The sequence below is a fragment of the Macrotis lagotis genome, chromosome 2 (genome assembly GCF_037893015.1).
Source record: "Macrotis lagotis isolate mMagLag1 chromosome 2, bilby.v1.9.chrom.fasta, whole genome shotgun sequence".
NCBI classification, from domain to species: Eukaryota; Metazoa; Chordata; class Mammalia; order Peramelemorphia; family Peramelidae; genus Macrotis; species Macrotis lagotis.
Genome location: NC_133659.1, coordinates 312039463 through 312065039, shown reverse-complemented (window position 1 = coordinate 312065039; position 25577 = coordinate 312039463). Strand labels below are relative to the sequence as shown.

Genomic DNA, 25577 nt, shown 5'->3' with positions numbered 1-25577 from the left:
TCCAATCTGGCCACTAGATCCAGATTGCTCCAAAGGAGAGAATGAGACTGGGGACTTTGCACATCATCTCCTCACTCAAATTCAATTCACATGATTGTCGTGGTATCACCTCCCTTATGCTGAGAATGAAGGACAAACATCAGCTCAGGCCACAAAAGTAAATATATACAAACAAAAATGAAGAAGACTTCTCCAAAAAATTCAGAAAACAGGAAGAAACCCTTCTGGTTGGAACAGGGGATTGACATAGAAAGGTTATATAAATAATAGAATTTTAAAGCTGAAAGGGATATTAAAGATAAAATCCTAGTTTAGAGATAATCTAAGGCAGCTCCATCACTTAGATAAGGAAACTGAATCTCAGAGAAGTAAAATGACCAGTGAGCCAGGAATTATAAATAGCCCTCTATGATAAAATGCAAGCTTAACAGCAATTATATAAGAGCTAGCTCGAGACACTGTCCCAGGTGCTGAGCATACAAACAAAAAGATGAAAGATTCCTTGCCCTCAGTGACCTTATATTCTATAGAAAAAGTTGGGGTGGCTAGGTGGCGCAGTGGATAGAGCACCGGCCCTGGAGTCAGGAGGACCTGAGTTCAAATCTGACTTCAGACACCTAATAATTACTTAGCTGTGTGGCCTTGGGCAAACCACTTAACCCCATTTGCCTTGCAAAAACTAAAGAAAAACAATGTTGATTAGTTTTAAAAAACTGATATTCAAAACAGCAAGTCAAATTCAATTCAACAAAGACAGATTAAGCCTTAAAATTTAAGCTATTGTATTAGGAGCTAGAGATACTGAGTCTATAGCTCCATCTGTCCCTTGGGAACTTTCTTGAGCTCCTTACTATATCATGATAGATCATTCTTGTCTCTCAACTCCTATAACACTTACACAGCCATTATACATCACCCACTGAGTATCTTCTATGGGTAGGAAAGGCTAAAAGGAGATAAGGCAAAGATAGTCTTAGCATCTAATATTGGGAAAGAAATGAGCTAGGACAAAAGCAAAGGAGAATTCTAAACCAAGAGTTACAAGTTTGAGGTAAAACTGAGAGCTTCCACTAAGAGACTTTCTAAGTTTGGGGCTGGAAAGCAGTAGCCTGGCTTGCATTCCTAGCTCCTTATGCCACTATGACTCACATACAGTAGTTATTTGGTGTTTACTAATGTTGCTGATATGAATTCTGATTATGGAAACAATGATGACTACATAATTATGGGCTAGTCAGTCGGTTTCTCAAACTTTTGTCACAGAATAAACATGTGTGTGTGTGTTTGTGGATGATTTTATATAACACACACACACACACACACACACACGTACTTTTTGGGGGGGGGGGTCAATGCCTCTGATTTCACCATTTTGGGGAACTTCACTTTAGGGCCTGCCTCCAACCATACATATAGACCACTCATCAGTTACTTAGGTCCCAAGGGACCAAGTGACTCTGGCCAGGGTCATACAGCCGGAACCTCCAAAAGCTAGGACTTAAACCCAGATCTTCCTGGCTCTGAGGTAGGTCCTCTGTCTACCACACCATGTCTGCCCCTCTTTATCTCCTTTCTGCACATGAAGCAAAAGGTAAAGTCAGCAGAGTTGACATTATGCAGGGTTTTAAAGACTGAGATCCACAAGAGCATTTTGGTGTGTTTTAGGAAAAGGGGCTGCGAGATTCACCCTCCATGGGGAGCGAGTGGGTGGAAGAGAGGGATCACCTGATTCTTCTTCTGTTAAAGCCCTATAATCTATCTTCCTTATGAGGGAAAGATAATTCAGGTACATTATACATCTCCATTATCCAAGAGATGAAAGGGAAAGGTTAAAAGACTTAGAAAATTGTGAGTCAGTGACAGAGTTGGGACTAGTCCTCCATTTACCTCACACAGGGATTGTGTGAGTAATGAAGTGAAAATATCTTGGAACCCCTCAAGGGAAAAGGCCCTGCTTTATTGCATACTTATTGGCGTTGGTGATATGGAGGTCTCTTGAACTTCTTTCCCGCTATTCTCCCATGTGTTCTGTGTACTCTGGGAAAACGACTGGTTCATTTTGGGGGAAGTAATGACAAAATATTATTCCCTTCCAAACCCAACCCACCCTCCCCCCCAAAAACTGTCAACAGTTAAATGAAGAGGTAAAGGAATCAATGAGTACCAACCTTGAGTAACTGTCCATTTCCGGTTCCCAGGAACAGCACCGTCCTGTTCAAGACCACGGTACCATAAACAGATGTCAAATCCGAATGGATTACTGTCGAGGACTCAATTGGTTGAACTGCATTTGGTTCTGTGTCTTTTCCCTACACGGAGACATATTCAAAACAAAAAACAAAAAACCCAGTAAATTTCTAAATGTTATATTAATCAAACTTCCAAAATGCTACTCATCACTTCCCAGGAGGGCTCTCCGTTCTTGGCAGTTAGCCCGTTTTCCAGAAAGGAATAAGAAAATGGTCATTGCCATCCACTCTTCACCTACAAAATCACCACGCAGGCAAATCCTAAATCAAACCATTTGTTTACTACTATATTAGCATGTATTGATTGCCAACAGCGGGAGAAGGGCCCATCCACTTAACGATTCCAATGCTGGGATGGGAAGCCAAGTTCTACTTAACTGCCAGCAGAGAGGGGGGGAGAGAACACACAGTGTTGAAATGGGAGGGAGGAAACTGAGTCCTTTGCTATTGCCAGCAGCTCCAAACCTCTCACTTCTTCTATTTCCCAATATTTGAGCTATGTGTTGGGAAATGAATATTGATGAGCTAGGTGATATTCAGGGGAATATATTTAAATGGAATTTATGTGGATGACAAGGCAAGGAATAGATTGTTGGCAATCAGTTTATATGAATACAGAATTATCATTATCATCATTATTATTACTACCACCATCATCCATACTACTACTACTACTACTACTACTACTATTAATATTTTTACTTCAATGGTCCCAATTTATGATTCCATCTGAATAGGGAGTTTCCTGGAAGGAACCAATGCAGATAGGTAGCAATTCTGCAATCTGTAGTCTCAGAGAATCTGGAACTCATCCAGGGTCACAGTCATTATGTAGCAGATGTGGGACTTGATCCCAAATCATCCTGATTCAGAGGTCACATAATCACAATAATGGCAACTACCTAAAAGAATAATAGCAAGATAGCAATCCAGGGCCATTTCTATATAAACTCTGGCAATGTAGGGTGAAAAGATAATCATAATAATGATAATAATATTCATGGCTATCTAGCGAAGTCTCAATTAGTATGAAAAAAGAAGCCTGAAGTGGTGGCATTATTCTAATTTGCACTGCATATTTCCAATGGGCAAGAAGCAAGCACCATATTTTACATAATTATAACTTCAAATAGTGTGAATTTGAATACATGTACCCACTTCAGGGGATTCATTATTTCCATGAATCAAAAACCCATACCAAGAGCTCTTCCCAAATTGAGATCCAGCTCCACTCCAAATGTTCATATGGACTATTTGTGCCCACCTGTGGTAGAGGCTTCCCAGAATGCACTGGTCTGATCAGCCGCAGTTGGACATACTGTACCTTGAATCCAACATAATGGGGTCATTTTGGTCCTCTTTGAGAACAGAGGACAACAACCACCCAGATCAACTAATTTGATACTCTCAACAGTACTTTGAGGGAGGTGCTATTATTTCCCCCTTGTTTTAGATGAGGAAATAAGTCATACAGAGAAGAGGGAGCAAGGCTAGGATTTGAACCCAGGACTCTAGACTCCAAATCCAGTCTTTTTTTTTTTCTATAATACCAGACTAACGGTGATGCAGTGTATGAACCTGTGTGGACAGTGCAGTTTAAGAGAAGATGGAAAGCATTACCACATAGTCAATGCAAATACACTGAATACAATATTCAAATATGTTTGCTTATTTTTTCAAAGTCACTCTTTAAAGTTAGAATAGCTACATTATTTTTAAAAAGTCTTTAATATCACTTGACTAAGTAATTAATTCTTGCCTTAGACCCCATTATGTTGGATTCAAGGTACAGTATGTCCAACTGCGGCTGATCAGACCAGTGCATTCTGGGAAGCCTCTACCACAGGTGGGCACAAATAGTCCATATGAACATTTGGAGTGGAGCTGGCTCTCAATTTGGGAAGAGCTCTTGGTATGGGTTTTTGATTCATGGAAATAATGAATCCCCTGAAGTGGGGACGTGTATTCAAATTCACACTATTTGAAGTTATAATTATGTAAAATATGGTGCTTGCTTCTTGCCCATTGGAAATATGCAGTGCAAATTAGAATAATGCCACCACTTCAGGCTTCTTTTTTTCATACCAATTGAGACTTCGCTAGATAGCCATGAATATTATTATCATTATTATGATTATCTTTTCACCCTACATTGCCAGAGTTTATATAGAAATGGTCCTGGATTGCTATCTTGCTATTATTCTTTTAGGTAGTTGCCATTATTGTTATTATGTGACCTCTGAATCAGGATGATTTGGGATCAAGTCCCACATATCTGGGAGGTTTGAGACCAAAAAGAGCTAATGAAAACAGGAGACAGCCAACACAATTGGAACTCTCACTTTTTCTCCTAAAATTCAGTTTTTAACTATCTGACTAGGTAACTTTAAGTCACCTGATAGGTTAAGTGATGAACCTGGGTCTCTTTGAAGCAACTGGAAAAACCCCTTTTCTAGGGGGGAGATGGGGAGATGGGGTTAAACCTTACTCGCCATACTTTGTTGTTACCAACACTGTTTATGTCTTTCAATTTCTGTCTTATTAAAAATTCATTATTTTTAAACCCACTAAGTTTCATTAACATCTCAACTAAATGGATTCATGAACCAAATTGATTTTTTGAAGCCTTTAAAGTATTGCCCATAATTCTTTGTTGAAGTTAGAACTGGGGATGAGGAGGAGAGAAAGAAAGAGAAAGAAGAAAAGAGAGGAAGAAAAGAAAAGAAAGAATGAGAGAGAAGAGAGGGAAAGAAAGGAGAGAGAAGAGGGAGGGAGAGAGAGAGAGAGAGAGAGAGAGAGAGAGAGAGAGAGAGAGGAAGAAAAAAGAGAATGAATAAGAGAGAGGAAAAGGGTGGAAGGAGAAGAAAAGGGATGGGAAATGGGAGCGCGAGAAGAGAGAAAGAAGAAAAGAGGCAAAGAGAGAAAGGGGGATCAAAAAGAGAAAGGAGATGAGATAGAGAGGGTTAGAGACAGGCAGAGAAAGAAATAAAGGGCAAAAAGGGGAAGGGAAAGAAGATAGAAAGAGAAAAATGGGGGAAGGAAGATGGAGGAGAAAGTGGAAAGATGTTAAGAAGAAAGAGGATGAGAGAAGAGAGAAAAGGGGAACAAAATAGAAAAAAGAGAGGAAAGGGGGAGAAAGAAGCAGAGATAAAAAGGGGTAAAAAAAGAAAACAGGAGGGTGAATGAGATAGAGATTGGAGAGGGAGGGGAAGAAGGGAGGGGAAAGTAGAAGATAAGAATCAGAAAGAGAAAAGATAAGATAAAGGGAGATGAGCTGAGGAGTGAGTAAAAGGGGCAATAAAATGGGGAGAGACAAGGGGGAGAGAAAAGGGGGAGAGGAAGAAATCATTGAGCAAAGAACCTTGCAAGATTACTTTTTCAAGTTAAAAAAAAATCTTAATCTAAAAGGTTGACTCATTTGCATAATATATGCTATAGTGAATTCAGCTTAGGAAGACTTTTAGAAAACACATTAGAGACTTTTTTTCCCCTTTTAAAAGACACTTTCTATGCAACTGGAGAAGAGGAAGCACGGTCCTATTATCACTGAAATGTTTTTTTAAAAATCTCTGTAGGTCTGGGGCAAGGAACAAGAGATCCCTATTGAGATAAGGCAGCCTCATGACTATGAACAGCAAAAGAAAAGTCTTGTGACCTTTACAATTTTTTTAAAAAATCACTTTAAACTAGACTAGGATTAGTCTATTTATGATCATTAGGAACTCATGATCCTCAGACCACAGGTATTTTTTTTTTATTAAATATGCGAACCCCAGAGAGTCAAACATGAAGAATTAGGCATGGTGTCTGCCACCAGAATGGAAAATTTCTAATATCTCAGTCTTCTTAAAGGGCCTTTATATTCTTTTACCCAGAGGGATAGGAGGGGAGGGGGGAAGATGCTAAAGGATGCTGGATGATCAATAGAAGTCTAAGAAATATGTCATTTTAGGAGGATTTTATAGCCATGTGATAGAATGCATGTGAAAAATAAATGTCTCCTAATAAGAGAGAACCCAGAGGCTAAAGGGGGAAAGAAGTGGAATCAAAATTACCCTCTCACCCATCCTAATGTCCTCTGGCTTCAGTGTATTTCTCAATAATTGTAGTCTCTAAAATAAGCCTAGGATCAATCACCCTGTAAGTACAGTGTCCATTAAAGCCAAGTTCATCATTAGGGGAGTTAACAACAGAATAAGATCAGAGGATCAGATTCAGAACTGGAAAGGACTTTAAATGCCATTGAGTCGGGTCTTCTTATCTGATAAATCAGAAAACTGAGGTTTCTAGATATTAAGGATCAGAGGCAAGATTTGAACCAGGTATCCCTGACTCCAAGTACAGGAGGCTTTTCACTACATATACCATACTGCCACACCATTGTGCTGACCTCAAATTCAAACAGGGGATTCTAGACCACACATAAGGATCCCTGTAGGCTATATATTGACTTAGAAAACCACATAAGTTTATTTATTTATTTTTATTAATATATGAATACATTAAAATCAGATTGGAACCACATGGTTGGGGCCTCACCAGTCACTACTTTGACACTTCTGCTCATCAGTTGAAAGCCCGAGAGTTCAAAACAGTTCAAATCCCTCCCAGGATCACAAATGGACCATAAAAAAAAAATCCCCATCTGCAGCACCACCTCCAATAGGTAGCTCCAAATTGAGTTTGGGGATGTTTTCTACCTTTTACCACCCCTCCCTCACTTCTCCAAAAGGTTTTCAAAGGAATGGAAAGGAAATCTCTGGGAGAACTTTCATCTTCTAGAGAAGCCAAAGTAACTAAGGCCCTTATGAAATCCAATTTCAATCTCATTTGTGATATTCATTGGCATGGAATATTAGGTGACACACACAATTCTCTCATTTTGTGTCTCTTCCTGTATATTTTCCCCATGAAAGTGACTTTCCAGTTAAAGTCACTACAAGCCAGAACCTATAAAATACAGATTGTGCCTCTCTGGTAATGTCAATACTGCCCTGACAAGAGAAAATACTTAGAGAGAGGAGAGTGATAGGGAGTAAGGGTCAGATCTGATGGCAGAATTGACTTGAGACTATAGGATGAGAGGATGTTAAAATGGTTTGCCATTTCCTTTGGTAGATTAAGGCAGAGGTTAAGTGACTTGCCCAGTCACATAGTATCTGAAGCTGGACTTGAACTTAGATCTTTCAGGGCCAGGCCCAATGCTCTATCACTCGTTACCTCTAATATACTGCTACCAAGCTCTTAATAGAACCAGTATTTGAATCTTCATCTTGAGACTTCAAAACTATGCTCTTTGCATTATATCCTCACCTTATATGAGTGTAAAGGATAGGGGTGGGGAGGGAGGGAGAACTGGCCAATAAGGGCCCAGTCTGGTGAGGCTGCTTCCAAGACTAGACACTCAATGGACCATTGGGGACAAATAAAATGACTGGTCCAAGATCACAAAGAGGATTTTATCAATTGACTAAGTCAATATTTAAAAGCAATTTCTTTAATGTCAGATTCAAAGGTTTTGGGGTTAAATTCCAATCCTATCACTTTTTGTCATTTACAGTCTTGGACAAGTCGCTCATACTCTGTTAACCTAAGTTTCCTCATCTGTAAAGTGCCAAGAGTTTAGATGAGATGATCCTTAACATCCCTCTCACGTTTAGCTTCATTCCAGTAAACTAGATTGCCTCTTGGGGAAAAAAAAAATTACTTCCTTGATAATGCAACAGACAGGAAATCTGAATTTCCTCTCAAAAAATTAAGATTCCCCTCTCTGTATCACCTTTCTGGGAATTAGAAAGTTGTTAAGAGAAACAAGGATTGTTAGATTCACATCCCCTCCCTACCAACTTCTAACTTCATTCAATTATGTTAAAAATGTATTCATATATCACTCACTGAATAAACATTTATTAAGTGTCTACTATGTGCTAAATAGTATGCTAGACAAAGATAAAAGACAATTCCTGCCCTCTAGGAGCTTCTGTAAAAAACACATTCCATACAAGATAAATGGAAGGTACTGGATCTGAGGGGGAATAGGATAGGTTTCCTATGGAAGGTGGGATTGTAGCTGAGAGGAATGAGAAGGGAAAGAATTCCAAGCATGGGAAGTGGCTAGTGAAAAAAAACTTGAGTCCCAAGACTATGTTGGGAGGAACAACAAGACCAATGTCAGTGAATCAATCAAGCAATAAACATTCATTAAGCACCGACTATGTGAGTGGTACAACATGGGAGTGAGGGGGGATACCAAAAAAGAGGCAAATTTTAATCTTTACCCTCAAGAAGCTTAAATGACTCTAATGGATCAAAGATGGCGAAAGAGTGGGGTGGGGGATGGAGAGGATAAGGCGTAAGAAGACAGGAAAGGGACTATGCCCAAAGGGCAAAAAAACTGTGCATATTCCTTGATCCAACAATACCAAGACTGGGTCTGTTTTCTAAAGAGATCACAAAAAAGAGTAAAAAAAAACTCACATGTACAAAAATATTTATAGCAGCTCTCTTCAGAGTGGCAACAAATTGGAAATTGAGGGATGCTCATCCATTGGGCAATGGCTAAACAAATCGTGCTATATGAATGTGAGGAAGTACTATAGTTCTTTATGAGAAAGGGGGTGGCTAGGTGGTGCAGTGGATAGAGCACCAGCCCTGGAGTCAGGAGTACCTGAGTTCAAATCTGGCCTCAGACACTTAATAATTACCTAGCTGTGTGGCCTTGGGCAAGCCACTTAACCCCATTGCCTTGCAAAAACCTTAAAAAAAAAAACATGAGAGGGCAGAATTCAGAAAAGTCTTGGAAAGATTTTCATCAACTGAAGCAGAGCAAGTGAGCAGAACCAGGAGATCAATGTACACACTAACAGCAACACTGTATGATGATCAACTGCGATGGACTTGCTCATCTCAGCAGTATAATAATCAAAGTCAATTCTAGAGAACTTGTGATAGAAAATAACATACACATCCAGAGAAGGGAGGAAGAAAAATATGAAACTCAAAACTTTACCAAAAATTATTGGTGAAAACTAACTTTGCAAGTATTTGGGAAAATAAAAAATAGCCTTTAAAATGTCAGGAAAATAACAGGTGATCAAGTTATGAAGGATTTTGAACACTAAAATAGAGAATTTTATATTTGATTCTGGAAGTGGCAGTTTATTGAGAGAGAGAGCGAGAGCGAGAGAGAGAGAGAGAGGCAGGGGAAAGAGGGAGAGTTAGTCCTGAACTTTAGGAAGATTACTTTGGCAGCTAAATGAAGGCTAGAACACTAACAGATTATGACAATGGTCCAAGCACATTGTGATTACAATGGTAGGTTCAGAGGGTGTATATAAGATATTTCAAAGATAAAATCAAACAAAAGGTCTGGACAAAAGATTGAATATGGAAGACAGAAGGGTGGTAAGAGTGTGGAGTCAAGGATCACAGCCAGGATTTGAACCTGAGAGACTAAGAAGATAGTGGTACAGTCACAGTAATAGGTAAGTTAGGAAGATGGGAAATCTTGGGAGGAGAGATAATGAGTTAAGTTCTGAGCATGTTGAGATATGGGATATTTAGTGCAACATGTCAAAAAGACAGTTAGAGGAGGAAGATTAAAAATCAGTAGAGGTGGTGGTTGTTGTTTCAGTCCTGTCTGACCCCTTTGATCCCATTTCTTTTTTTTTTTAGGTTTTTTTTTTTACAAGGCAAATGGGGTTAAGTGGCTTGCCCAAGGCCACAAGGCTAGGTAATTATTAAGTGTCTGAGACCAGATTTGAACCCAGGTACTCCTGACTCCAGGGCCGGTGCTTTATCCACTGTCCCACCTAACAGCCCCTGATCCCATTTCTTTGCAGAGATACCGGAGTGGTTTGCCATTTTCTTCTCCAGATCATTTGACAGTTGAGAAAACAGAGGTAAACCTGGCTAGGAGACTTGTTCAGGGTCACACTAGTAAGTATCTGAGGTCACATTTGAACTCAGGTCCTCCTGACTCTAGGACCAGGGCTTTATCTACTTCACCACCCAGCTGTCCTCCTGCAGAACTTGGGGCTAGATAAGTAGATCTAGGAACCACCCCACCAGGAGACCCAACAACTGATAAGGTCATCAGATAAACTCCTATAGAGGTCAAAGAGAAGGAGCTAGACAGGTAAGAGGAGAGAAAAAAAAGAGAATAGAGAGGAAGATGAGAAATGGAGAAAAAAAATAGCCACCGCTATTGAGCACCAGGTTAAAGTCTCTACTCTTTGGCTTCTTATTCTGGGTGACTTTGGGCCAGTCACTTGCCCTTTCTAGGTCTGGGATCTTCATCTGTATAATCAAAGGACTGGTCTTTGAGGTTCCTTTCAATTCTAGAACTTGGACTTATCCTAACAGAGCATCCCTACTCCAACTTTTCTGATGGAAGAGGGTAGAATATTGCCCTGTCTGGCCCTGTCTAGGGATGGAACAAGTGCCTCTCAATAGGAGAGAGTCCCTAAAGTAGCCAACGAAAAGAGAAGTCATTCAACAAGTCAACAAGCATCTATTCAGGGTTCAGGAAAAGCAATGGAGATAGGAAAAAGCATGAACTAGTAGGTGGAGACCTTGGACAACCTCTAGGAGCCATGAATGATGGATCAATCCAAGCCCTTCACCCATAGGAGGTGGGGAGGGCGAGAGGGGGCTGCAGGGCAAGCTCAAAAGAAAGAGAAAAGGAGCTCTAGCAAAGAACTATTTTTTTTCTTATTTCTAAAAAAAGAAAAAAAAAGCAAGCTCCAGGGAGACCTACGACACAAAGGGAGACGTAACACCTGTGGCGTTGAGCAGAAAGGGCAAGAAGACCCCCTGTGTCTACAGAATTTTTCTCCCTCCCTGATGGCCTATTTTCCATCAAGCCCTTCTCTGCCCCCTTAGGACCTAATCAGGAAGGCAGCTCTCAGCCTCCCCTGGCCAGTTTATTATGTATAATTTATTTCTGAATGCTAGTCTTTGCCTGGGCCTCAATGCCTAACCAGGCTAATGCTTCTAATGATGCTTTTGTCAGATTGTCCTAGAGAGACAAAATCCAATTTCAATTGAGCTTTTGGAAACTTCTCCACATTTGAAGCATTCTTGGTTCTTTTCGAGGGTCTTTTCTTTCTCCTCTCCATCACAGTTAACCACAAGGTTTCAAGGACCCTGAAGCCAGACGTCTCTGTGTGTGTGTGTGTGTGTGTGTGTGTGTGTGTGTGTGTGTGTGTGCACTCTTCTCTGAGTTCTACTGTGTAAAAGGCTGGTGAAATGTTTTTTAAATCCAGAAATTTTTTTAAATAGGGTCAAAAAGTCAAGATCAAGAGAAATTCAACTAGTACAAAATTATTCTTTGGTGGAAATGGCAGAAAGTAAAATTTGATCACAGTATAGGGCTGTAGAGGTGAGGCTTTGTGCCTCAGTTTCCTCATTTTTAAAATGAGGGAGGGGGAGCATCAATGTAAATGATCTCTAAAGACCTTTCCAGCTTTAATCTATGATTCTATGACCTGCAAAATGAGTATTTGGAGGAAATGATCTAAAATTGTGAGGGGGGTGGGGGGAACTGATAAACTAATCTCCTAGCTATGACATTCTGTTCTATGATGAAGGCACTCTCAGCCAAGGACAATGGAAGGGAGGGGGAAAGAAGTATAAGATGGGGTGGGGATGTGAGAAGAGCTTATTTAGTATTTATCTCTGCTTTGTATTCACCTTTCTGTATATATGTTCCCTTCAATTCAATAAACATTTACTAAGCACCTACTGTATACCAGACACTGGTATACAGTGTTAGGGATACAAAAAGACACAAAAGACAGTCTATTCCCATCCCCTATCCCCACCCTAGTGCAAGTCAGGACAATTAATATAATGGAAAGGGCATAGTTTTGAAGTCTCAAGATCAAGATTCAAATACTGGTTCTATTGAGAGCTTAGTAGCAGTATATTAGAAGTAGCCAAGGGATAGAACATTGAGCCTGGTCCTGAAAGATCCAAGTTCAAATCCAGCCTCATATACTAACTATGTGAATCTGGGCAAGTCACTTAACCTCTGTTTGCCTTAATCTACCATAGGAAATGGCAAACCATGTTAGCACCTTTGCCAAGAAAACCCCATGCCCAGTATTGCATGCTATGGTCCACAGAGTCATGAAGAGCCAGACACAAATGAACAAAAAGAAGCAGTGCATTGCTTTTGGAGACAGAAAGATCTGCATTTCAATCCTCCCTCAGACACTCCTCCTGCGATTCTGGACAAATTATATATTCTGTGCCTCATTTTCCTCCTCTTGTAAAATAAAGGTCTTGGACTTGATGGCCTCTTCTGGCTCCAGATGGATGATCTTTTGATCAATCTGACCCTGAACAAATTAGTTAACCTCTTTATATCTTAGTTCTGTGAAATAAGAAACATAGACTAGATGAACCCTAAGCTCCCTTATAACCTAAAATCTATATTCCACTGAGTGTTGTTTGTTCTTGACTCTATATTCTTGAACCCTCCCATGATTCCTTTAATATGAACAGGACTTTAATCAAGCAACACGATGTAATCAAGAAAGAAATATTAGGCTGCGGACCCATGATTCTTTGCCACAGAAATCTTCCCCCCCACCCTCCCCTTATCTCTTTCCACAAAGGAGCCCAGAATATTATTCCCTTAACCATCCACAGTAAACCCAACATAGATGGCAGCTCCAGTGGACTAGACATTAGGCAAAGAGAACCAGGCACCAAACATTGGATCCTCTCAACCCTCCAGGATATGAAGAGGAATTTTCTGGGTCTTTTTTTTCCACCCAGAAAGAAATCTAGCTAAAGCTCAACTTTATTTATACTCTTGGTTTGAATCTTGTTCTTTGGCAGTTCATTTTGAATAGTTATTACCCTTTGCCTGAACTGGCTCTGAAGACAGTTCCTCATTATTTTCCCCCCATTGTGTCCCCATGGGCACAGCTCATTTGCTGATGCTACATTCCTTCGATTGAAATCACCATTTTTAGTTAAATAACGAGACTTGGCCCTCCTTGTTTCTGTTGTAGCTGGGGTTAGATTTTGTTTCTATTTGCTACCTAATTGAACAATGGGAAAGATGTGAGTCTCCTTGAAAAGGGAGGGAGATCTCTTCTGATAACTCTTAAGTTTTGAGTATATGGAAATTATTTTGTAGTTATACTGCTATATTTTGTAGATACACTACTATATTTTGGATTCACCTCTCTGTGTACAAGGGTGTATCCCCTGCCTCTCATTTCCCCACCCTTGCATGCAAGTTAGAGAGCTTTGGATTCTTTATGTCTAGGACCTCATATCTAGAGGGTGATTAATAGGTGCTGGTTGCATTGAATCAAGTATGGTCTTTGGGGAAAGGATGGTTACATTTTTGTCTCTGCATTTCCAACACCTAGCATAGTGATTAGTACATAGGAGGTACTTAATAAATGCTTACTGAATGAGAATGATGAAAAAAGAACATTAACATCTCATAATTCTATCATGCTTTAGGATTCACAAAGTACCTACATTACCTTATTTGATTTGATACCATAAGAAGATATCACTCCCAACAATTATTACTTGTGTCATCTTGGATATGTCACTTAGCCCTTCCCTAGACCTCAGTGACTTCCTACAGTAATAGAGGGATTATTGTCACTTGTCTTTCATTCTCAGAGAACCAATGACATCAGCGAGGTGATGCCATGACATGTAAGTGAATTGGATTTAGGGGGGGGGGGGGGCTGTGCAAAATCACCAGCCTCACTTTTTCCTCCAGAGTCATCTGAGTCCAGAGACCAGATATGGATCAGAATGACTGGAGAAGGCCTCTGATCTCTTCTCTAAGGGAAGCTATGAGAGCTAAGATCCTATGAATAATTTGGTAACGTACATTATTGTTTCCATCTACATATATGTCTTGGAGAGTTGAAATGACATTGCCTATGATTTGTCCATACTTACATGGACAAATTTCAGGACCATGGACTCAAATCCAGATCCTATGCCTACAAGCCCAAGGTTGCCTGGAGAGCTTCAAACTAAAAACAAGTTATGGGACATCACTTGACAACAGTAACAAAATGATGATGATGATGATGATGATGATGATGATGATGATGATGATGATGATACTATTAAATAGATTATTCCAATGAGCCTCTAGAATTACCTCCATTTTACTGACAAGGAAAATGACTTGTAAAAATCAGCCTGGGTAGAGAGCTGACCTTAGAAGCAGGAAGATCCTAGTTCAAATCTCACCACAGACAAATACATACTGCCCTCCAAAAATGCTAAGCAGGCACATTTGGTTGCTGGGAGACTTATAACTGTTCCCCTTTATTCCCCACTCTCTATTTTACAAGGTTGCTATGAGACCCTAACCTTCTCAGGGAGAATATTTCATTTTAAATCATGATTTTTTTTGGTAACTTTAATTTTTCAAAGCACTTTATTGATACCCTTTATCATTCTATCAATCATTCTTTGCCACTTTCAGACTGAACTCTCCCTGATGACAAAGAAAACCTTCTAAAGTCACTATTGTTTATTAATGTTCCTTTTAAAATATGGTACCCAGAAAAATGCAGTATTCCAGAGGCAACCTGGCCCTAGCCAAACACAATGGGACCCTTCGGTCCAAAGATCAGGACGCTTGGCTTCTAATAATGCCACCCAAGACTGAACTGGTATTCTAAACAGCTGTGTCACATCCATAAAGCTGGTGAGCCACTAAAATGCCCATAAGCTGGCATTTAAAGCCTTTCCAGAGTCTAGCTTTCTAGTTTTGTATTATTCTCTTTTGTGCGCACTTTACACTCCGACTTTTGAATTACAGCTCATTGCTCCATAAATACTTTTTTATTCATTTCCCCCTCTTCTTACCTTTGCCTAGGTAATGCTCCATGCCTCTGCTTCAAGAACCTTCTCCTTCAGGAAGCCTATGCTGATGCCCTTCATTTGCTACACTTCTTCCTCCTCAGTTTCAATCTAATTGTCCACAGGCAAGTTGTCTTCCCATCAATACAATTTATATAAGCTCCTTGAAGGCAGGTATCATTCTGGTTTTTTGGCCTCTGCATTGAAAGAGCTTGGCATCCCTCATAGATACCCACTATACTTAATAGAATGAATGAATGCCATAGAGAGAGAAAAGGCAATTTCTGATCCTCCTCATTTACAAACAAAAATCACTAACTACCTGAGTCTTGTCACCTCCTCCTAGAGACCTTCCCTGATTTCCCCAATTACTAGTGCTTTCCTCACCTTGTAATTACTTTGAGAATATCTTTTATTTGCTTTTATGTGTAAGAGCTGTTTCCTCCCAGTCAAATGGAACTTCCTTGAGTGATTTTTGTGTATTTGGATCTCCAAAGCCCAGCATGGTAGCTAATACATAGCAAGTTAATAATAAATGATGATAGAGTGACTGATTGTTGGAAAGTACATTCTCCTCTGGGTCTCCCCACTCCCCACTTGTTCCACTTTTTTCCTTAACTCTATATTCATCCCTGTTAAATTTCATTTTCTCTGGGTTTCATCTGAAGAGCTCGTTAACCCAAATGAATCTCTAATTGGCAGTATGTGAGGAGAATATATATGATGCATATGGAGAATATATATATATATATATATATATATATATATATATTATGTATATACATGTATAGCATTCAATTCTTCAAAGATTTAGGCTGCTACTGGCATCAATGATCCTACAGACCGAGATGGACTTTTTGAGTCACCATGGCAAAAGAAAAAAAAAAGGTCCACAGCAAGGAACAGGGTGATGATGTCTCTCGGAACTAATTTACCTGGGCTGATCCTCCAAAGAGGATCAACCCAGCCTTCCCTTCTTGGTTACAGTTGCCAAAGCTTTCCATCCCTGGCCTTTGACTTAGAAAGCCCAGGATCAGCTTTCATGCCATGACATGAACAGACAGACACACTGAGGTCAAGTAGACCCAACTAGATTATGAGCCACAAGAGGAAAAGGAATTACCCTATCACCAGGATTATGAGTTCACTGAAATGGCAAGATAGGTCCACAGATCTGGAAGTGACTTCGGAGATCATCTCGTCTAACCCTCACATTTTACGGAGAAGGAAACTGAGGCCAGGGAGTCCAGGAAAACTTAACGGTCTTGCTCAGATTACACAGGTAATGTCAGAAGTAAGATCTGAACCTCTGAATCCAGGTCTCTGATTCTGAGTACTTTCTACATGCATAGATTCTAACAAGAAACCTAGGAAGTAGTGAATGGCAAATAATGGAAATGGAGCCAGAAGACCTGGATGGGATTACTTACAGGATGTAAACTCACCAGCTGTTTGATTTTAGAGAGGCAGTAAATATGCTGGGAGGATGGGGATGGCCCTGGCAAAGGATGGCAAAGTTTTGGATCTGATCATCCGGGCATCTATCGCCAATCTTAAGCAAATCACTTCATCTCTATGCCCATACTTCTCTCAGATGTCAAAGTTGGCATACACTTATGTTTCTATGTAAATATATGTATAATCTACATCCACATAGCTAGAGCTAGAAGGGGACTTTGAAAGGATCAGAGATGGAGAATTGAAAGAGATCTTAGGGGCCACCTGGTCCCACCCTCTCATTTTACAATTGGGGAAACTGAGGTTCCCAAGAGGTCAAGTAAGTTACAAAAGATCATAGCCAGTGAGAGTCTGGACTCCCAATCCAGTTCCCCTTCCACTTCATAACCTGCCTTTTCAGAAATGTGAATGATCTTGGCAAAGCTAAGATCCCTGCTCTGAGAATACAGGGCTCATTAAAGACTCTGGGAAAGTGGACGAGATGATGTATGTGATGTTTTCAGTGCCCTTTCCACCACATATATCATCTCAGTTCAAGCCTAGAGAATAGTGGTTTTAAGTTCCCTGAAGGCAGGGACAGGTTTTTTTTTTTTTTTGGTTTGTTTTTCTATTCCCTTCCCAACATCTACATGCACTTTCTAGCTAATTGGAACAGGGACCTTAGAGTTGGAAGGACTTTAGAGGTCATAGAGCATCATCTGCTCTTGTGACAGATGAGGAGTCCATGGCTCAGACGGGTTAAGTGACTTTCCCTTGCAAGTTGCAACTTGAACTCAGGTCCTATGCTTCCAAGTTTGGCATTCTTCACAGAGTAAAGAGACAATTCATCATTCACCCCCCCACTCCGAACTAAGATTCTCCATCAGAGACTAAGACAGATCCAAACAAAGTCAGACTACATCCTGGTGCTATCATCTTCATGGAAAACACGGAAATCTGTCTTCAAGGTCTTTGGAAAAAAGCCCTTGTCCATGCTTAGTCCATGTACCCTAACACATGAGAGGAGGCCCCTTGGTCCACACTGGATGGATCCAATTTTCCAGGCATTCCTAGAGTATCCACTATTACATGGATCAGGTTCGGAGGACTGAGGGACAATAAATGAAAGCAGACCCTGGCCTCAGACAGTCCGCATCTTCCTGGACAAGGAGTGGGGGATATACATCCATGGGAAGTCAACACAAAATGTTTACATGAGTGGAGTCTTGGAGGAAATTAGAACCGCCCAAATGCTGGAGGGAGGGAGAGAGGGAGGAAATGAGGAAGGGAGACAGAAGGAGAGAGGGGGAGAGAAAGACAGAGACAGAGAGACTTGGGGGAGGGAGAGAGAAGGGGGGCAAGGGGGGAGAAGAGTGAGGAGAAAAAAAGGAGAGTGAGAAAGGGAAAGAGTGAAAATGTGAGTGAAGAAGGGACAGAAACAGAGAGAAGGGAGACGGGGGAGAAAGGAGAGTAAAGAAAAGAGTAAGAAAAGAGTGAGAAAGAGAGACAGAGTCAGAGAGAAAGAGATAGAGACAGGATGAAGGAGACAGAAGAGAGAGAAAGGAGAGAGTAAATAGGATGGAGGAGGGAGAGAAAGAAAAATGATGAAAAAAAGGGGGAGTAAGGGGGCAAAGCATAGGATAGGATAAAGGAAAAAGAAAGTAGCTAGAGGGAAAGGGGGAAGATGGGGAAGAGTAGGGGAGGGGGAGAAAAAGGGAGAGAGAAAAGGAAGAGAAAGTTGAAAGGGGTGAGATGAAGAGAGAAAGGAAGCAGGAGGAGGGGAATAGGAAGGGGGAGAGAGAGAGAGAGAGAGAGAGAGAGAGAGAGAGAGAGAGAGAGAGAGAGAGAGAGAGAGAGCAAGTGCATTCTAGGCATAATAGACAGAGGGTACAATGATCTAGAGGCAGGAAACAGGGCTGGGTCCCCCCAAAGCAGGATAGATGGCCAAGAACCCAAGAAACCAGGAAACCATTATGCTAGAGATAAGAAGAAAGCAAATAAACACCAAGAAAATCAGCACTAGGGACCACCAGACTGTGGCTTGGGGAAGATGAGACGATGGGAAAAGCAAGCTAGCCATCAAGGGCACCAGAAAGAACTCCAATAAATCTACTCACTCCCGCCAATGAATTACTGTTCTGATTACGAGGCCTGTTCTGAAGACAGATCGCTGCTGGAATCTATTTCAACTCCATCTATCATGCTTCAAACCTCATGTTTGAGCCACCTAGTAATTAAATATGCTTTTCCCAAATGTGTTGGAACAGGGAAATAAAATCCAAAGCAAATGGGAACCAAAATATCACTTGTTGGACTTAACCAGTGTGGAAACGAGGGGACTCGATTACAAGGGTCTTAGTTGGGTCCCACCTGGGCCTATATCTTATCTTTTTTTAAAAATATGTTTAAATATGTTTTTTAAATATGGGTTTTTAAAAAAAATAAATTTCTATGTGCTAGGCATTGCCTTCTTCAAGAAAAGCCACCACTTTTCATTCAAATTCCTCTGGAAATTCAATTCCATTAAAGCTTTTTTAAGGCAACTTATCTGTGAGAAATTTACCTAAATGAAGATTAAAAAAAAAAATCCTCCGCCCCCACCTGTGCAGCTGTTGGATGCTATTGTCTGAATGAGAGTACATTACTTAACTTGGATGACGGGCTCAGGGGGTAGAGAACCTGTCTTTCATACAAGAGCCCTCCGAATGGAGAAGCTGTAAGTATTCAACAAATAATAATAGCAACAGGCTACAGCCGAAGGTCTGAAGGGCCCCATTTCTATCATTCCCCCCCTCTTCCTCATTTAGATTTTAACCAGTATTTGGAAAAGTCATCCTGATTTCGGGTGTAGTTTCAAGGATGCCTCTCTGGTTTCATCAATGGAGGTTTATTAATGGACCACTTTGTGCTGGGGTGGAGGGCGTGGTACAAAGACAAAATGAATTTAAAGAAAACTGGAGAATGTAGAGGGGTAAGTAGCTTCCCTTTCCTATTCCCCACCCCCAACATTCTCCCCCCCTCCTTTAGACAGGGACACTGATTCAGTCCAAGGATTTTTTTTGCTTTTTTTTTTTTAATTTCAAGAGCATCCAAGACACCTGCTAAGTCTGGAAGGGCACTAAGGAAGTCATCTAGAACCCAGTGGGTGGGAAGATGCAGCCAGGAGAAATGTTTTGGCTCCACAAGTCTACACAGCTGTCAGATGGCAAGAATTGGACGTCCAAAGTTGTAATCTGCTGGGGGCTTTCTAAGCTGCTATGTAATTAACCCTGGAGACCAAGTCTGCCTGTGCCTTGATACCAAGCAAGATTTTAAGGGTCTCAAACCATCAGACAGAAATAGACAAGTAGATCTTTTGCCAACCTAGCATGCAAACTTAGCATGGTATTCAATATTAATTATGTTTGTGAAACCAAGACATGGCCATTTAGAGCCCAATGCACGTACTTAATTAGAAGCCAAAAAAAAAAAAAAGCCAAAACCTACAACAACAAAAACCAAAACCCAATCCCAGTAACTAAGTGGAGGGGGGGGCACCTGCCTCAGATTAGTAGGTGACAGACAAGAGACCTGGACGTCATGGAATCTATAATTTATTCTTATGCTGATACTTATGATGCATGCAAAATTATTGATATTTGATCTCTTTAATCTCTCTGTGCCTCAGTTTCCCCATTAGAAAAGCAGGGTTAAATATCACTTGTTGGGGCAGCTAGGTAGCACAGTGGATAGGGTACCAGCGCTGGAATCAGTTCAAAGCTAGCCTCAGACATTTAATAATGATCTTGGACAAGTCACTTAACCCCACTGACTTGCAAAAACCAAAAAAAAAGAGAAAAAAAGCACTTGCTATTTGGAGTTTATAGCATTACAGACCTGGAGGGATCTCAGAGATCATAATCCAACTCCCTCATTGTAAAGATCAGAAAACTCTGGGTCCAACAGGTAGGAACTATATCTGAGGTGGGATTTGAACCCAGGTGTCTAACCCCAGAACCAGTGCTCTTCTCACTATTTCACCTCTGACAAAGAACAACCTGCATTTCAAAAAATTAAGACAAACATTGCTATACCTTGGCAATATGTAGGTTCAGAGATGGAGAGCTGGAAGGGCCCTCAGCTAGTCCAATTTCATCAATTTACATGTGAGGGAACTGAGGACTGGACAAGGAAAGCAGCTTGCCCCAAATCTCAAGTAACTAGTGGCAGAACTATGACTTTGGACTCTGGCTTTCTGACACCAAACCCAGCCATCTTTCCAGAATCAACAGGACCCAGACTTAGAGAATTTTAGAGCTGGGATAGATCTTTAGAGATCAAGCAGCTTGCCAGTCTCCTTTTAGAGCTGGGGGTGGGGGTGGGGGTAAAAAAGGGAGACCCAAATTGAATGGAGACGGATCTTTTCAAATTGGAGCCGTTTTCCCCTTCCTTCCAAATTCATTTTCTATCAAAACAATGGGCACACCTGTAGCCCTCCGATTCCGGGCTTTGATTTCTGGCCAGTTCTAGGAGAGCATCAGCTCTCAGCATGCCACCCTCTCAGGATCTGTCGGCGGAGAAGATAATGCCAGCTGGTTGTGGACAAAAAAGCCCTGCTACCCTGGAAGCATTCAAAGGTTCCAATAATCCCCATCCACCAACAGCTCTTGAACAGCTACTCGATTTCCCCAGTCAAAGAAATGCCAATCTTGAGAGCTGGAGGCACAGTCTACATTTGGAGCCCAAGGCTGAATCAGTCTCAATCTGTATTTTGCCACAAGGGTAGTCCCTGGGAGACATCAGTCTTCAAAGCAGGGACTCAAGATACACATGTTGCCATTCACCCCCTTTTCTCTGCTGCTCTTCACCCACAAAGCCAACTCCAGGCTGCCCCCCCCCAGCTAGGGGCCCCACTGCCTCTGGCATCCAAAAACGACGGATGAGGAATTCTCAGACAATGAGTGTCTCTCGAGTCCCTTGGGTACCCAAGGAGGACCTCTCTCAGAGGATATTAGCCTCCTTCTCTCCCCACCCCCTCCCTTGGCATCTCCCGACTTCACCATTCCATTAGGGTAAAGTGATTAGAAGGAGGTTCAGCCCCCACTGGGAACTTTTCAGTCCGAGTACCCCTGGGACCCAAATAAGAAATCTAATGATTCCCTGGGGCCCAGAGCTTTCTAAGTATGACCACCAGTATCCACAGGGCTTGGGCGTGACATGAATGCCATTTGTTTCCAAAGCCCTCCTACCAGAGGGCAGCAAGCACAAGGGAACTAGTCCCAAGCCAAGGGGAAAGGAGAGGATGGAAGCTTCGGCAGCAAAAGGAAAAAAGCATCACTAGGGTCCTCAGAAAGGCAGGGGAGGGGTACCTAAAAAGGGGGGGTAAGGGGAAGGTGAGACTAGAAAAAAATAGGTAGGAAGGGTGTGCCCTCTCCTCTCTTACTATCGGAATTGGAGAGTCATCCTCCCAATGCAAGAGAAATGCAATTAGGCAGAATCTGATAGGTTTTGGGTCCCAGATTGCCCATTCTTCCTAAGTTGCCCATTCTGTGCCTCCCACCCCCTTTTTCTAAGATCTTTCTTTAGGATAGCCCTAGAAAGGAGACTGATTGGCAGGATTTCATAGGTTTTGGATACAAGTTGCCCATTCTGTGCCTTTTCTTTCCTTTTCTAAGACCTTTCTTTGGGATAGCCTAGAAAAGAGTCCCTGGCTGGCAGGGTCTCATTGGTTTTGGATACAAGTTGCTCATTCATTACCCTTTTTTCCTTTAGGATAGCCCTAGAAAAGAGTTCCTGACTGCCAGGATCTCATGGGCTTTGGATTCCCAAGTTGCCCACTCTTGCCCTTTTTTCCCTTTCCTTTAGGATAACCTTAGAAAAGGGTCCCTGGCTGGCAGGATCTCATAGGTTTTGGATTCCCAAGTTGCCCATTCTTTGCCCTCTTTTTCCTTTCCTTTAGGATAACCCTAGGAAGGTCCTCCTGGCTGGCAGGATCTCATGGGCTTGGGATTCCCAAGTTGCCCACTCTTTGCCCTCTTTCTTCCCTTTCTTTAGGCTAGCCCTGGGAAGGTCCCCCTGGCTGGCAGGATCTCATGGGCTTTGGATTCCCAAGTTGCCCACTCTTTGCCCTCTTTCTTCCCTTTCTTTAGCTAGCCCTGGGAAGGTCCCCCTGGCTGGCAGGATCTCATAGGCTTTGGATTCCCAAGTTGCCCACTCTTTGCCCTCTTTTTCCTTTCCTTTAGGATAACCCTAGAAAAGGGTCCCTGGCTGGCAGGATCTCATGGGTTTTGGATTCCCAAGTTGCCCATTCTTTGCCCTCTTTTCCCTTTCCTTTGGGATAACCCTAGAAAAGGGTCCCTGAGTGGTAGGATCTCATAGGCTCGGGATTCCCAAGTTGCCCACTCTTTGCCCTCTTTCTTCCTTTTCTTTCGGCTAGCCCTGGAAAGGTCTCCCGGCTGCCAGGATCTCGTGGGCTCGGGATTCCCAAGTTGCCCACTGTTTGCCCTCTTTCTTCCCTTTCTTTCGGCTAGCCCTGGGAAGGCGGCCCCGGCTGGCAGCCTCTCCTGCGTTGGCGTGCCGGGGTGCCAGTCTCGGCCCTTTTTCTCTGGGGGGTGCCCCGGCCGGTGGGCAGACCTCGGGGGCGGGGGGGGGCGGACTTACGCAGTTGTGGTTGTCCAGGGTCTGGAAGTCGGAGCCGCAGGTCCGCGCCCGCGCCTGGATCTCGCTCATGCGGAACAGGCAGAGCGCCGTGGTGGCGGGCGAGCGGCGGCGGGCACCCCCGACGGCGGCGCTGAAGACGCCGGCCCAGAGCCCCGGGGGCTCCAGCAGGCAGGAGGACAGCAGCAGGCGGCGGCCGTCGGGGTGGCCGCGGCCGCAGGCCAGGGCCACCTGGCCCTGGAAGTCGACGCGCGTGCTCTGGGCGATGCGCACCATGGCCGGGGCGCGGGGCGCGGCGCCGCGGGCATAGTCGTAGGGGTAGTAGGGGAAGTAGACGCTGCGGTTCCAGAGGAAGGCGTCCACGAAGTAGAGGCTGCCCGCGCCCCGCAGCAGCTTCAGGCGCCCGTCCTCCTCCAGGAACAGGCGCTCCGTGTTCTGCACCGTGATGGCCACGTCGGCGTCCGAGGCGGCCAGCTGGCACTGCGAGCCGGGCAGCACCTGCGCCGGAGGCAGCTCGTAGGTGGCGGCCACGGCCAGGTACCAGCCGCGGCCGCCGGGCGCCCGGTACACGGCGCCGGCCGTCGAGCCCCGCGGGTGGCACGACACCACCTCGCGGCGCCGCAGCAGCGCCCCGCCGCTCAGGTTGCCCAGGGCCCGCACCTCGCAGGCGCCGAAGTCGAAGGTCCAGCCGGTGAGCAGGCGGCCGCCGGCCGCGCCGCCCTCGCCGTAGGGCAGCAGCAGCTTGCTGAAGCCGGCGGGCGGCCGGGGCCGCGCGGGGGGCGCCAGGGCCAGCGGCGCCGAGCAGTTGCCGGGCTGCAGCCCGTGCAGGCGGGCCCGCTGCGCCCGCAGCGTGGGGCTCAGCTGGTGCAGGCAGCTGCCGCTGGCCACCAGCACGCCGGCCCCGCGGCTGGCCGCCAGGGCCCCGATGGCTTGCTCCGAGCGCCAGGGCGGCGCGCCCTCCGGGGCGGCCGGCGGCGGCGGCAGCAGCAGCAGCAGCAGCAGCAGCAGCGGGGCCGGGGCCGGGGCCGGGGCCGGGGCCGGGGCCGGGGCCGGGGCCGGGGCCGGCCCCCGCGGCCGCCCGCTCCGCGCCCAGCCCTCCATGGGGCGGCGGCCCCCGGGCCCAGGCGGCGGCGGCTCAGGCCCGCGCCCGCGGCGCCCCCGGCCGCCCCATGCCCGCGTCTCCCCCGGCCGAGCCCGCCCGGCCGCCAGCTCCGCTCCTCTGCCCCGAGTTCCTCTTTTCCGCGCGGGCGCTCGGAGGGAGGCGGAGGCGGGCAGGAGGAGGAGGAGGAGGAGGAGGAGGAGGAGGAGGGGAGGAGGGGGCCGGGAGGAGGAGGAGGGGGCCGGGAGGAGGGGAGGCAGGCCCGCGGGGAGGGGGCGGCTGCGGAGCTCCGGAGCGCCCGCGCACTTTACGGAGCCATTGTGGAAGTGGGCTGCCCCCGGCCCCGGCCCCGGCCCCCGCCCCCTCCCCGCTCCACGCCCATCGCCCTCCCCTCTCGCTTCGGCGAGGCCGGGAGGGGGAGGAGGAGGGGAGGAGGGGGGGGGCCCGGGGATTTGGGGGGCCGCGGAGGTGGCCTCTTTCATCTTCCCATCACAAAGCCGAGCCGCCGCCGCCGCCCGGTGCCCGCGCCCGGCCGACAGGTGTGGCGAGGGGCAGTGCCCGGGGGCCGCGGCGCCTCCCGGCTGGGGAACTCCGCTCCCGGCCCGGCCCCGGCCCCCCCGCGGCCGCCAGGCTCGTCGCCTTCTCTTAGCAACCCGGCTCCTTGCTGCTCCGCACGCACCCGCCTGCCCCATGCGTGGCCCCCCGCCCCCCGGGGCCCCGGCCGACCCCCGTTCTAGCGCTGGCCAGAGGCTCCCCCCGCGGCTCGGGGGCGGGTGGGGGCTCGGACAGCGGGCCCGACAGTGGGGCAGAATCCACCCAAGAAGCGCTCCCCTCCGCCCCATCAGCCAAAGGCTGCCCTTGGGGAAGACCCGAGTGGGAATCTCCCCGCGGGGACTCCCGGAGCTGGGTGACCCTGGACACGTCACTCCACCTCAGTCTCCTTCTCCATGGGAGGGGGTAATAAAGTCATCTACCTCACGGGACAGGAGCAAACCTATGTAAATGCCACCCAGGACCATGCTGGAGGCAGGAAATGGGCAGGACCCAGGCCACCCTGACCTCACACCGAGGAAGCTTATTGCCTAAGGCACCTCCCCAGCTCTAAAACGCTAGGGATGGGCCCTGGAGTCCGGAGGGTCTGGGTTCAAATCCGGCCTCAGACGCTTCACAATGACCGAGCTGTGTGGCCTTGGGCAAGTCGCTGAACCCCGTTACCTTGCCAAAACACCCTTAAAAAGCCTCTAGGGCTGAACTGGCTCATGCTAGCCCTCTCGATTAGACGGAATGAAAAACGA

At 44.9% G+C, this 25577-nt stretch overlaps 1 protein-coding gene across 1 annotated transcript in view; it reads right to left on the bottom strand.

Moving 5' to 3' along the window:
- Positions 1-24974, bottom strand: part of PLXNC1 (plexin C1) — a 235661-nt gene extending 210687 nt beyond the window's left edge. Inside the window, exons 1-3 of the mRNA XM_074221066.1 lie at positions 24589-24974; positions 23187-24195; positions 2169-2309 (exon numbers count right to left, since the gene is read on the bottom strand). Coding sequence (XP_074077167.1) covers positions 2169-2309; positions 23187-24195; positions 24589-24974 — 1536 coding nt within the window. The remainder of the gene's footprint in view (positions 1-2168; positions 2310-23186; positions 24196-24588) is intronic.
- Between the last annotated feature and the right edge of the window lie 603 nt (positions 24975-25577).